The 14,321-nt window shown below is 24.8% G+C and overlaps 1 protein-coding gene across 2 annotated transcripts in view; it reads left to right on the plus strand.

Annotated features, from left to right (window-relative positions):
- The window catches only part of LOC136978653 (calcitonin gene-related peptide type 1 receptor-like), a 32,806-nt gene that overhangs the window by 2,882 nt on the left and 15,603 nt on the right, over positions 1 to 14,321 (plus strand). For both annotated transcript variants that reach the window (XM_067274391.1, XM_067274392.1), the window contains exons 2-8: positions 4,351 to 4,486; positions 5,717 to 5,892; positions 5,966 to 6,156; positions 8,888 to 9,013; positions 9,147 to 9,241; positions 9,318 to 9,409; positions 9,489 to 9,633. In XM_067274391.1, coding sequence (XP_067130492.1) covers positions 4,439 to 4,486; positions 5,717 to 5,892; positions 5,966 to 6,156; positions 8,888 to 9,013; positions 9,147 to 9,241; positions 9,318 to 9,409; positions 9,489 to 9,633 — 873 coding nt within the window. In that variant the 5' untranslated portion in view covers positions 4,351 to 4,438. The remainder of the gene's footprint in view (positions 1 to 4,350; positions 4,487 to 5,716; positions 5,893 to 5,965; positions 6,157 to 8,887; positions 9,014 to 9,146; positions 9,242 to 9,317; positions 9,410 to 9,488; positions 9,634 to 14,321) is intronic.

Raw genomic sequence — 14,321 nt, forward strand, 5'->3', positions numbered from 1 at the left:
AGCTATAATAGTTTTAATTAGATTAGTTATTAGATATTTCAAATCTGAAAGCAATTTCCAGTCTCTTCATTTTAAACTATTAGCCTGCGGGATCAGAATTTGAAGGCAGAAACATATTGAAAGTTACGTGAGCTTACTCCTACTAAACCTTTTCGAAGTTAAACCTAGTTGGATTTTAATATCCGCCGAAGAAAGCTTATGTAATTTCTTTATTGTAGCATCATAAAGTCATTATAATTCATAAAGATTAAGAAAAATTTTTCGCACAAAATTTTCGACATTAACTTTACAAGGATCAAACTAATAATGTATTCAAAAAAATATTTAAGTAATGAATTAATATTAGATTCTTTATTTTAACTTTAATTAATATTAGTTTGAATTTTTTGTTGATTTTGATGATTCCAATTTCCCTGATTTGTCTTTTGTCATGTATATTCACTTTATTGATCGAATTTGTAGAGAATGTAAATTACAAGGATTATTACTATTTATATAATAATAATCCTTTATATTTAATAATTCAAGTTAAGTATTTAACGTAGCAGTATGCATTTGTTACATTATCTCAATTTAAGATTGTACAAACTAGCAAGTAAGACAATCTGGTTTAACATCGCTAATCTGATTGTCTAATAATATAACTGGCAATATTTAAACAGGTATTCTAATTGATAATTAAGACTGATTATCCAAATTTTAATGCATTTATAAAAGAAAAAAAATAATTAAAATAAAATTCTAAGGCTTCGGGTAATGTACACGATTTTTTGAATTCTTTAAATTTACTTTCGAACTAATAAAATCGTTTCGATTGAATTATCGCTAAGCAAAAATTAACAAGCAGAAAATTATAAAACGAACCGAGAAAATTAGCCTAAATATAGCTCAATAAAATAAAAATTATGTAAAATACTCAAGAGTTATCTCTACAAGTTTAATATCAGATAGAAAATTAATAAACTAAATCGTTTTTACTTGATAAATTTTCATTTATTCATGCGTAAAATTGAAGTTATAATAATATTTAAAAATTTTGTAATTCTACATTTATATTTAAAAAACTAATTACGTTGTTTACACAGAGTGAAGAGTTACTTGAATTAGTTTCAAATCTGTTACTGCCTAATTTGGTACTAGCATAATAATTTCTATTAAGTTTTTGATAAAAATCTTAATATCTATATACCATATATAATTATTATATTAAAAATCACTAAATTTATTTAACGACGTTTATAATTTTTCGTTCAATTTAACTCTGAGATTTTAATTTAATTTTTTTCTGTAGCCGGAAGTTGTAAGAACAAATGATGTTAAAATCGTTTGAAAACTAATAATAAAGTTCAATCAAGAGTAGAATTATTTTACAATACTATTTTCGTAGGTATGTTTACATTTTGACGCTCTGAATATAGCTTGATTACCATATCTTAACATTCCCTGCGAATAAATCGCCTTAAGCTGGACAATCCATTTGATGTATATGTACTCTAACTCTTATATCCACAAATATGACGTCATCTATTTGGACAAACTAGGATTTATGTGTCGTCATATACCTCTGTTCCTGCTGTGCATCTTGACCTCTTTTCCAAATGTTCGTTATTCGACTATCTTTTATCAGATTCGCGTTCTTATTTCAAATACTTTCCAGTTCAGGATTTAGAGTTAAATTCTTTGAAGTAAATTGTTCCGGAAATTAAGCCAAAAAAGTAAGTATAAAGTATAGTAAAAAAAATACTTAATGTAGGCTTTACTTAACATTGTAGATAATTTAATATAAGTTATTTAAGTTTTTGTTGAAGAGAAGCATTTCGATCGTTCTGCGGTGTTTTACTATCCGAGTTAAAAGTTAAAGAGATTTTAAGAACTTATGTGATTAGGGCGTTGAAAAATTCTTTCAAATAATGCTTTACTTTTAACTAATATTTATATAGTATTTTAAGTGATATCGGTAAATTTTCTATATCAATTTACATTTTAATAAAGCAAATTTATTATAATTAATGTAATATTTGAATTAATGCTTTTTATTTTTCTAATTTTTAATTGAAATTTTATATCTAATAACGTTTAGAAAATTTATGTATTATAAACTATATAAGAAAGAATAAGAATAGGCGTTGATTGTCGACTTTTTTTTTTATTCATTTAAAAGTGAAAATAAAGATTTTTACTCTATAAACAGATTTATTAAAAACGTAAACTAATTTAATCACTTTTTCTTTAAGAAATGACAATCCGGATGACTTTTACATAATTATTTTTAAGTCGTTGAATTTTTAAGGAGTTTAATGTGTTTTCTATAAACGAATACGAATGTAAAACTAGATTTATCAAATGATATAGCTTAAATTATTTTATATTTAAAAATACTACCAATTAAAATCTTAATTGTATCCAAATTAAAATAATCCTTCAAATTAATTATTGATATTTTCTGTTAATTAATAAACAAAAAATTAAATTTTAAGCTTAATTCTTACTTGTTCAGCTTTGACAAGAGTTTTGGCAACTAATTCTTACTTATTTTGCATCACATTCAGGAAATGAGACATAATACCGGTTTATCTATAAATAATTCACTGTTTATAGACATAATAAATATTGTTTCTGTACTTTACATAAATCCTTGTTTTTAATATTTAACATAGTAAATTTATATATTTCATAAAATAATATATCTCGTTCTGTCATCATTGCAATAATTTCTGTAAGGCGTATTTTAATGAAAATGGGCCATTTAATTTAGTTTTATTTCAAGAAATTATTTAAAGACGAAGCTTTAAAATATCTGAATTGTACGATTAATCATTTAAATTTTTAAAAATTTTTGTAATGAACGTGTTGTCTTGCCGACAAATGTTGGAATGCTCACATTTCAGTCAAATAAATGTAATATAAATTATTTTAAAATGATTTTAATTAAATTAATAAAATAAAATAAAAAATTCTATTAGCGAATTAGTAGTTTTCTATCGATTGAAATTTTGTTAACAATACTTAATTTAATTTATTACTTCCAACAGTTCATGGAGACGAAATCACTTCAATTTCAGATCCGTACTTTTTATCAGGAGTTAGTGAATTGTTTGTGAGCTTGATTGTGATTTTCTTTATTTAGCATAAGCGTCAATTAATTCTTCCTCCTAATCAATTTATTCATTTCTTTTGAGTTCTTCCCTGTCGTGATGTAACGCCCACAATCGAATTTCTATAAAGAAATTTTCGCATAAGAATATTTAATTTTAAATTCATTAAAAAAGTATCGACTGGGCTGCTGATATAAATTATAATTTTATTATTAAAAATAAATATTTAAAAATTTTTTTATTAATGTTATGAAATCTTATTTGAGACATTTTATGTTGTATTAAAATTACTAAAAACTTCTTTATAAAACAAATAATTATATGAATATAAACTTGATTATTTGTTAATTTTTTCTTTATAATTTTATTTGCTCTCAATATATAGTAGCAAATAAGATTACAAAACAAAATTGCAAAATAATCAAGCTTATATTTATCTAATTACTATTCTTATAGATTTATATAGATTTTTACTAATTTAGACAAGAAAAATTATGTTTGTAATTTTTAAAATATATTTTTAATTTTATGCAGTTTTATAATATACCAAAATTAAATTGTACTATTTTTTAACTTATAATAAAATTATAAATAAATTATAAACAAAATTATAACTTTACAAGTTATAATTTATTTGTAATAAAATTATAACTATAATGTTATAACTTTAAAAAATAGTAAATTCAAATTTATTGATTTTTATAATTTAATTTTTCTATATAATAAAACTGAATAAAATTAAAAATATATTTTAAAAATTACAAACAGTTTTATTCTTCTAAACTGTTGAAAATTTATACTAAAGAATTTAATTATCTAAAATTCATTAAATGTTTAGGAGTTTTTAAGCTAAATATTGTAAAACATCTATACATTTTTAACGTAGTTACTTCTTATATACTCCAACGAATAATTTAATAATCTATCATCAACAATTAAGGTTTAATATAAGCACAGGATAGTAATTTCATAAAGAGTAATCTAAACTTTTCGAAAGCATAAAAGAATACTAAGGATAAATCAAACTTTTGCATTAAATTTTTTTAACGTAGCAACATCCAAACAGTCATCAATCAAGCAACTATTACTAACTAATTACAATGTATTGCATGCCTAGCAATTTTGTAAGTAAACTATCGATAGCTAACTTGATATAAACTTTCGTGATGATACTTTAGGGAAGAACTTTGGTTTAATTTTATTATCGAATAATAACATGTAAGAAAGTTTAATGAACTGTTTATTATCATTATAGGAAACGTGGATGAGATGTCTGAACAAATATTTCTTAAAATGTTAATATTTACCTAAAGAATACATTGTTTAATTTAATTATCAGAAAAATGAAAGCTCTTATGATTATGTTGATGTTAATTACTTGCAGTGATAAAGTAAGTATAAGTTTATAATAATTAATGTATACATATATACATACATGCATGCATTTCAAATTATTATATACATATACGGGGTTTTAATTTATAATTAATTTTATTGACAATTATTGAACAGAAAATTGATTTTTGAATAATTCTATTTGCTTATAATTTAAATCATTGGAGAGATTGTTAAGAGAATTAGTACTCGAGTACACAAGATTTCTAAAAGGATATAATTCCCATTAGGATTTATGAATGCATTTCTATAACTTTAAAACCTCAAACAGATGGGAAAACTGATTACAGCAAAAGAAAGCTAAAATGGAAATTCTAAAATTAGGAAGTTTCTCGTTAACGTCATTAAATTGAAATTTCAAAATGAAAGTTTTGAGATAACTTCTGAGATTATTAACGATTAATGACTCTGAAGATGCTATGGGGTACACGAGAAAATTATACAGTAAGAAGTATTCGCATGGATAAATTCGCCAAAGAAATGTACTCGCGTATTTCCCGTGTGTTATACGTTAACAATATCTAAGTTGAAATGTAAGACATTTGAAACTTCGAAATCATTTAAACAAGATTTTGGCAAATCAATAATGCTGTGCGGAATATCAAAAGCGTTCAATGATGAGATAAAAATCAACCCGAGTGTAGCATTATCGAGTCTTACAAAATTATAAGTTGTAATAATATAAATACAGTATGAAATTAAATTACCTATAAATCTTTAAAAGATTCTTAGTTTATCTATGTTATTATATGTATCTTATTTATTTTTATGTAACTAAATTTGAGTAATATCTTCATTGATATTTTTAAAATTTATAATGCTTCGTAGAATGCTTTAAGTTTTTATCGATAAATGTATTATATAGTTATAAATTATATAATACATTTATCGATAATAATGTCAATCATTAATATTGAAATTTCCAAAATGTGATGTAGCGTAGACGAATGTTAAATTAATTCTTACTTTTTAGATTGCCTTTTTAAAAATCAACTTAACAGTTAAAATTTGAGTCTTTTCTATACTAAATACAAAGATTCATAATAATCTAATGTTATTTATTCGAATATTATATTAATAAAGCAAATGCATTCAAGTTTGTCATATGCAAAAGAAAAAAAATTCTTTCAGTTCTTTCCTGATATAGATATTGCTAGATAATTATCTTAATTTATTAAAACATATTTATAAATGTATATTCTGTATTAAAATAATGAATTTTAAAGCTTAGCAGTTACAACATTTCGCAAGATGATTATTTTGCGCAAGAAACAAAGCCGATTTATTGTCGATCTGAAAGAGGAGTTTCATTACCATTTGATATCTACAAGAAAGACACTTGTGCCAGATGCTATAATTATTTACCTTCGTGGGCTTTCGTTGATACTGGATTGAGATTCAGGTAATTGTGACTATCTGTAATCGGAATATATATTTATATCAGAATATTTAATTGAGAATGGATACTCTTACAGATATAATTTCTTCTTGGGCACCCTGGTAGATCCGAAGACAAACATAAGTTATACAATTGATCCCAACAATTTAACTCATCCGATATTTGATACATTTGTAAATAATGTATTTGCTTCAAAATGGACATCTTGTTGCCACGCTGCTGTTGCTTGTTGTGAAAAAATGGCATCTGATCCAAAACCAGATCAAGGTAACATTTAATTTATAATATATTTTTCAATTTTACTTTTAAAATGTCTTAAATTTAAATAATTACTTTTGAAATTCTAACAAAGAAAATAATTTTGATATTGATTCATTATTTAAATATAGCAATTGTCTGTTAGAGTAATATTACATTTGATATGTAAATTAAGATGAAATGAAAAATTGTGCCACTCCCGTCTATATTTGACATTCAAACAAGCTTTACTTTTCTTTCGGAAAATTTTAAATTACTATACGATTATTTTATCAAATATAGAACTGTCATAAATCAAAAGTATTTTCAATTATTTATTTCAAAATAAATATTACATTGAAATAGTCACTGAATGTATTAAAATTATTGATATACATATATCCTATATAAATCTACAGTTTAACACATTTTTATAATATATATACAGTATGTATGTATATAAATAGAAAAATTACTTCTAAAATCTAAAAATAATCTTATAAATAAGAGACTGTTTTATTATAATTTTATTCAGTGATCTTTATTAGCTTTTAGGTTAAATAAGGAGAAAATATGACTTTTATGTAATTTACAAAAAGAAAAATGATATAAAAAATTATACAAACCTATATTTTAATTTGATATCGACTCCAATAGTATATTCAATTGTACATCAATAAAAACTAAAATTTAATTACAAACTTTATGGGAGATGTAATGTTTCGTTCGATATGTTAATATTGTTGAGGATAAGATTTTATTTTTATGTAATTCTATGCGTTGTGGCATTCAAAATATAAGTGAGAGATATTAAATATTTAAACATTATTTTATTTTTCAAATAAAATTTTCCTTAGGTAGCGTATATAATAATCTTATTGATTTTTTCAGTTGCGTGTAAGTAAAATTATTCTTTCGAAATGTTTGTTTTGACTTGTAAAGAAAATGAATTACACGTAGTTTAGAGTCCTTGATCTTTGTATAATTTATTTTAATCTGAAAATGATTACTTTAATAATTTGCATATTAAAACAATGCATATTAATACTTTTGAGTTATTTATTTAAATAACTCAAACAGTTAAATAATTAAATTGAATCAGTCCATTTAAATTCAATCAATCATGTAAGTTATATTTACAAAATGTTTCTTATTAGAAAAATGAAGATATAACATAATTAAAATATTATTACTATCAATATATTGAGATAACGGAATATTATGACATTTAAATAGACTTTAATCATTTTTCTAATTTCTTTATTTAACACAAATTTTGGATCTTAATTTTAAACAAAATAATGTATGGTATCTTATTGTATTCACAATGTTTAGTTTATTAAAAACATAAACTTAAGGAATACCAAGACTTCATGTTTATATTTAAAGTTTAAAAGTTTACATTCATAAGTTATTCAAGTCTTAAGACGCGAAAAACTTTTGAATATAAAATATAAAAGACAAATTGAAATGTTTTCCTTTTTTAAAATATGTTATTCACAAATCTTGCAGCTACGAATTGAATAATTCGAGTTAATCATGCAAATAAATTATATAATTTAGATGAACTAAATTAGAGTCATATATTTGAAAATTATTACTTTATAAACACGCGAATAGCAATACAGAACTTAAATGTATTTAAACGATTATAACAAGTACAAATAGATTTAAATATCATTTTAAGATATTCTTTTATTTTTATTTCAAAATATATAATAAATAATATAGACTTAAGAGAAATAATATAAGTTTTTGGAATGCCTTAGAATATACAAAATATAAAACTAAAACTGACTTAGAATATTCTCTGAAATTTATTACCGTAAATAATATAAATTGGTCAATCATTATCATTAAATCTTCTATTTTTGTAATGTTTGGATTTCTTTATTTTTTATTTAGTCTTCAGCGAATTGAATTATATTTTATTTTTTTACATTACTTCTATTTTCTATCTATAATTTAAACAACATGCTATAAATATATATCTATAGGATATATTATTGAAATAAAGTAATTTACTGTAAAGAAACTTATCTTTTCAGCTTACTATTGTATATTTTAAGAGTAGTTTTTTATATTTCCAATTTAGATTATCATCAAATTATATTTTATCCGATTTATCTTTCATCTCTTTTCAATTTCTTTGCTTTATCATTTTACCATTAATTTATCAATATATTATATTGAAGTTACACTAAATCTAATTGATGAGATAATAATAAAATTAACTTTTCAGATATTATTTTCTTTAATTTAAAATTTGAATACATTTTAAATATTTCTTTGCTAGTAATATATAACTATAAAATGTATTATTTAATATAAAAATATTTTCAAAACGTTTATCAATTTACTAAAGCAAAGAAAAACTTTTCAGCCTGTATTAAGTAGCTATTTTTTTATAATATATCCAAAATTAATTATTAAATTAGAATAAGTTTACTGTTTTAAATCCATAATAGAATATGTCACGTATAAATTTGTTTTTAAACGGTTATTTAATAGTCATTTTTTGAAATATTTATAAAATACGCAGATTATCTCGATCACGCTAAATCCTATTTATGTATTTAAGAATTTCTTCCTTCCTATAATATACGTTATAGTAATCTTTTATAAGTATACATTTAATATAAGGTACGTCAATTACTCTAGAACATGCATGAATTATTTAAATGGTATTATTAGAAAACCACCGCAAATATAAACATATACATTAATGATATATTAAAAGTAACTTGCAATTTTATTTTAGAAAAATTATATTGTCCAAGAACTTGGGATGGTTGGCAATGTTGGTCAGACACACCTGCCGGGCAAGTTGCGCAATCAGTTTGTCAAGAACATATTTATTTTTCTAGCAAACCTCCACCGTGTCCAAGTAAGTCGTAATAATAAAAATATCACATATGTAACTTGCGCGTATAAGTTAAATATGTTTAACATGTTAATATTTTACTAGTCGAGTGAAATGAAATATTCACTAAATAAATAATTTTCTTTATCAATAATAGGATATGCTGTTAAAGTTTGTACTTCGGAAGGTTCTTGGTACGTGCGTGGAAATTTTTCAGAATGGACAAATTATAATGGATGCGGCAGGGTTGAAGTAAAATGCTATTTGATTAAAAATTATGAAAACTTAATTAAGATTTTTATAATTTATATTTATTTTATTTTATTAGGGTATGCTTCGGCTGCAATATTTTCATATTGCTACTCATTCCGTTTCCATGTCTTTTCTCGTTCCAGCCATTATTACGTTTGTTTCGTACAAGTAAGTGATGCCTTTAATAGAAAATTGTTTATTTTAAGTATTTTTAAAAATCAAAACACGCAATTATTTTTAATTTCAGACAACTACGAGTTTATCGAATCATAATGCACAGGAATCTGTTTATATCTCTTTTTTTAAATGGAGTTTTTGTAATTCTTTTCAAATCAATCGTAATGTTAGACGAACTTCATAATTTTGATAATACTATTCTTGATGAGAACAAAGTAAGTTAAACTTATTTTACGTTGCTTTAAATGAGATATCCATTTCTTAATTTGTTCGTTTATTTATAAATATTGTTTTAGAATAAACAACGAAATTATAATAAGGTATCGAGTAAATGAATCTCGATAATAATTATAAACGGATATAAAACAATCTGTAAAACTTTTGAAAAATAATGACAATGCTTTCAAACATACCATTAATCTTTAAAATTTTTCAGTTCTGTATTGATTTAGCAAGGAAGACGGTTTACAGTGATATGAGAAATCTCATGATTCCAATACATTTCAAAACTTCCATTAACTGCATTGATTTTAAGAGCATATTTCTTTTTACCGTCAAATATTTTCTGTTATATGTCTAATGTTTTTGGTAGAATTTCTAGCTAATAAATTACAAATTACAATAAATAAAGCGTTTCAGCTGAAAATTGTAGTTTAAGTGTAATATAATAGCGCGTAACTCCAACTACTAGATAAAGTTTTCAATCTGCGTTATTCATAAATAACGAGGGTGATAAACTTAAAAATCCTTATGGAACTATAAGGTTCTAATTATAATAATATTATATATTATATAATTATTATTATGTGCGTAAAATTAAAGAGTAACAAAAAAGAATAAGATAGAGAACATATTTGCACATATTTAAACCTTCATTGTGAATACATAATTTACTTTATTATATTATTTATTTATATAGGTATTATCGTAATTAAAATAATAATAATTTTGATGTAAGATTTCATGCTAATATTTTAATTTGTAAAATCGAATTATAAGTCTATTTTAAAATAGGTTACGTGACACAATGACAAACTAAAATAAAGCATGAAACGGCGTATCAAAAGGCGCCATTCATCTGGGGATAAATTTAAAATAGTCAAAAGAGTATTTGACACCAACGAGTTACAGTTGACTACATTTAAATATGTACTTGCGACCGAGAAACACAAAAGATATGAAGTTAATTATTTTGATTTCTGTGTGATATATAATGAAACTGTTCAGGAAGCTGTATAACTGTTGAAATTACATTAAACTTAAAGAATTGATAACGCTCAGAAATATTATTGTTATTGGTAAGTGTTATAATATTATAAACTATATGATAAGGCTTCATGATCTGAGCTGAGCAAATATAGAATTGTATTTTCAATATTGAGGTTATGTTAATGTTTCCAGTTAATATTAGAATATGAGAGATTTCTATACTCATTCAGAACTTCTTCACAATTTTGCTTATGTAAATAAAACTACTATCGAATAACAGTTATACAAGTTTCTGTTTTATTTCACAATGAGTCTGGTGTCTTAAATCATCACTCATTGTAAAATAAAGACAGACTCAAATTATCATTTCATTGTGAAATAAAACAGAAAATAAAAATAAAGACACTATTTCAACAAAAGAAGTTATACAAGTTATTTATCTGTAAAGATCAAATATAGAAAATGCAATATTAATTTGTTGTTTACGGATATAGTTATACAAATACAAAAATAACAATTGCTATATTTGCTGTGTACAAATAAAGGGGTTAATAAAATTGCTATTGGGATGAACATTTCCACTAAATGGCCAGTTTATTGCCCTTTAACTTAATACAAACACTTTTAATAGATCACATAAACTTAATACAATTATATTAAGTTTATAATTACATATAAACTTAATATAATTATATTAAGTTTATGTGTAATTATGTAAGTTTATTTTGATGGCCGTTTAGTTCATGGTTCGAATAGGTAATTATAAAATAACCGAAATAAGCTTGCTGATTTAGGACCAATCTTATTACAGAAAAATAAATGTTTAAGAAAAAGTTTATCAATGAAATAATTTCTTACATCAAGTGGCTATCAAAATTAATTATATGATTGTTATATAATAAAATAAGCTATGAGAATCAGGTTTATATGCTGAAATTCAACTAATATCTAAAGTATTGTATTACGTAGGGACCCGAAAATGTAAAGAATTCATATGTCTGAAACATATAATGAATAAGAAGAAATATTGTAAAACAAAAAATTTTCTTTGTTTTATGGCAGAACAAACGTTTTGCGAAGCGCGAAAATTGTGTAACCGACAATATGTAATACTTAAATTAAATATACAGGATGATTCAAGAGACTGTGCCGCTAGTTTATTTCAGAGAACTTTGTGAGCAAACAACCACATCGCATAATCTCGGCTAATTTGAAAGTTGAAAATATAATACATTTATTCTGTAATAAACCGTTATAAAATAACAACACTAAAAATAAAACTTCTTACATATCCATTTCTCACCAATGTATACGAACTTATAAAGTTTACAAGCGATATCTAACATTGCACAAATTTGTCTATGTATACCTTTTTCTAGACCTGTACATAACCATTACATCCCATTTATATCTTTTGTGCAGCAGGCTATGAGCCCATGGTCGCGGCTATTTACATAGCTTTTTATATATCTCGGTAATTAAATATGTATAATATTCTCTGCCAAATAAAGGCTTTTCGTCTGTTCACACTGAATTACTGAGCTATTGAGAATGGGACTCAAGTTTATAGAACATTTTTTTGTTCAAAATAAGCCAGTGAGTGGCGGTACATCCTTCTGAATAACCCTGTATTTTAAATATAATTATTCTATATAATAACTGTTTAGAAATATAAATATTTAAATAAATAGAAAAAATACACTTCTTATGTATGCTTTTCCTATTTGTGGTAATATCTTTTCGATTTTTATAGTTTTTAGTCAATAACATTAGCGTTTACTTTATTTGATATATAGAAAAAACTTAATATTATTGGATAAGAATTTAGTTTGGAGGTATTAAAAACTTATCAAAAGTCTGAACTACGGATAGCATGTCAAGAGCGTTAACGCCCATCAGTGGCCGATTGAATAAAATCATTGAACACCGGTAGTTGGTCGCAGGTTTGCGCGTTACCTACGTACTGGATAAGTGGAGTTGTACGGATTTTATTCACGTGTCTAACACCTAAATACAGGTTAATTTCTCATAGAAAGTCCTCTCGGGAGGCATTTCCCTAGGCAGATCGCCCATGTGTTACGTTGCTAAGGCAACGCAGCACATGGGCGATCAACTTATTCCATCAAAATCAATTCCAAGAGCATCAACAAATGTTGAATCCGGTTATAAGTATTATATTGTCCCTATTTAATGACGAACATTAGATATTGGTAATTACTTAGAAAATAGTTACAGACTTATTCTTACTGGTGTGTTCAGTTAAGTTTTACTTTAAACGGTCATTGATTTTTTTTCAAAAATCAAAAGATGCGAGTTAGTAGAAAATGAAAAATGAGAACATTCTAATTCTTTCCACAGCCTTGACTTAAGTTATGTATTGAGAAATAATTTACGAATAAAAATACAATAAAGTTTCAATTTGAAAAATAATAAAAGATTAAATTGGAAAAGCATAAGTAACGAAAGTGAGAACCACTAGTAAAAATACCTTGAATGAAATGTTGTTATATTATTTTTTATCTTATATATATTATATTATTAATATTGCAAAGCAAGTTAAATAGATTTCGTATAGATGAATAGAATGTCAAATTATATTTTGAAAATGAGAATTATAATAAAGATTTCAGTTTTAAAAACATCAAAATAATTTGTGTTGCAAGACTACTTACAATAAATTAGCCTACTATTCAAATAAACAAGTACATTTTCATTTTTACAAGGAAAATGTACTTGTTAATCACCGATAAAAGATATTTAATCATTTTTTGTTTACAGAAAATCACAATTTTTATGACTATTCAAAATGCATTCATTAACAAAAACGTTACTCACCAGAAGGTGGTCGTTGGAATTGAATGAAACTTTATTTGTGCGAACGCAATAATCATGGTAACGAGTACAATATTATAGCAGACATGGGCATAGATCCATATAGGACACAGGGAACATATCTCCTAAATATTTCTGTACCGGCAAATTGTCCCCCTTCCAACATATTTTTATTTTATGCCATACTACAACAATTAGAAGTAGACGGATACATTTTATTTTTTATATCCATTCAAAATCAGACCATGAGAATTTTTTTTACTCATTTCAGCAAATCTATAATAAAAAATTTCCTATGGGAAAACAATTCAATTTAAAAGAATCTTTAGTATTTTATAGAACTTTGTTTGAATACATGCAGCGATATTGTAAGGCATCAAGGCATGTAGGAACCGTAAGCAATTCTATGCTACTCCAAATCCCTCACAATCATAGATAGTCGAAACTGGCGCCCTATCTGATTCCACAAATGATCGATATAAGACAAATCTGGAAACAGGGCAAGCAAAGAAAGTGTAGCAGCGTGATAAATAAATTCCCTGAGAATTTTTAGCTGTCTGCGGCAGAGCATTATCTTGTTGGCTCTTTGTAACCCTGTCATGAAAGATAATGCAGGAGGGCGCAGGTTTCCTGGACGTACCACTGTCAGGAATAACCAACATTCATTTAATATGGTTCTCCAGACCCTTGCGTCAACAGTGAAAGTATTGTGCTGCTCAACAGTAAAGGCAATTGAAGCACTCATCGTTGGTTTTCCACAAATAACACGATAATCGTCCGTTCTAAAAGAGGACCGGATTCGTCGCTAAAGATGATATGCTGCCAATCTATAGCTGTTTATGCTTCTCTATCACGGCACCAC

Source organism: Centruroides vittatus, unplaced genomic scaffold (assembly GCF_030686945.1).
Source record: "Centruroides vittatus isolate TY-2023 unplaced genomic scaffold, ASM3068694v2 contig_549, whole genome shotgun sequence".
In the NCBI taxonomy this organism is placed as follows: domain Eukaryota; kingdom Metazoa; phylum Arthropoda; class Arachnida; order Scorpiones; family Buthidae; genus Centruroides; species Centruroides vittatus.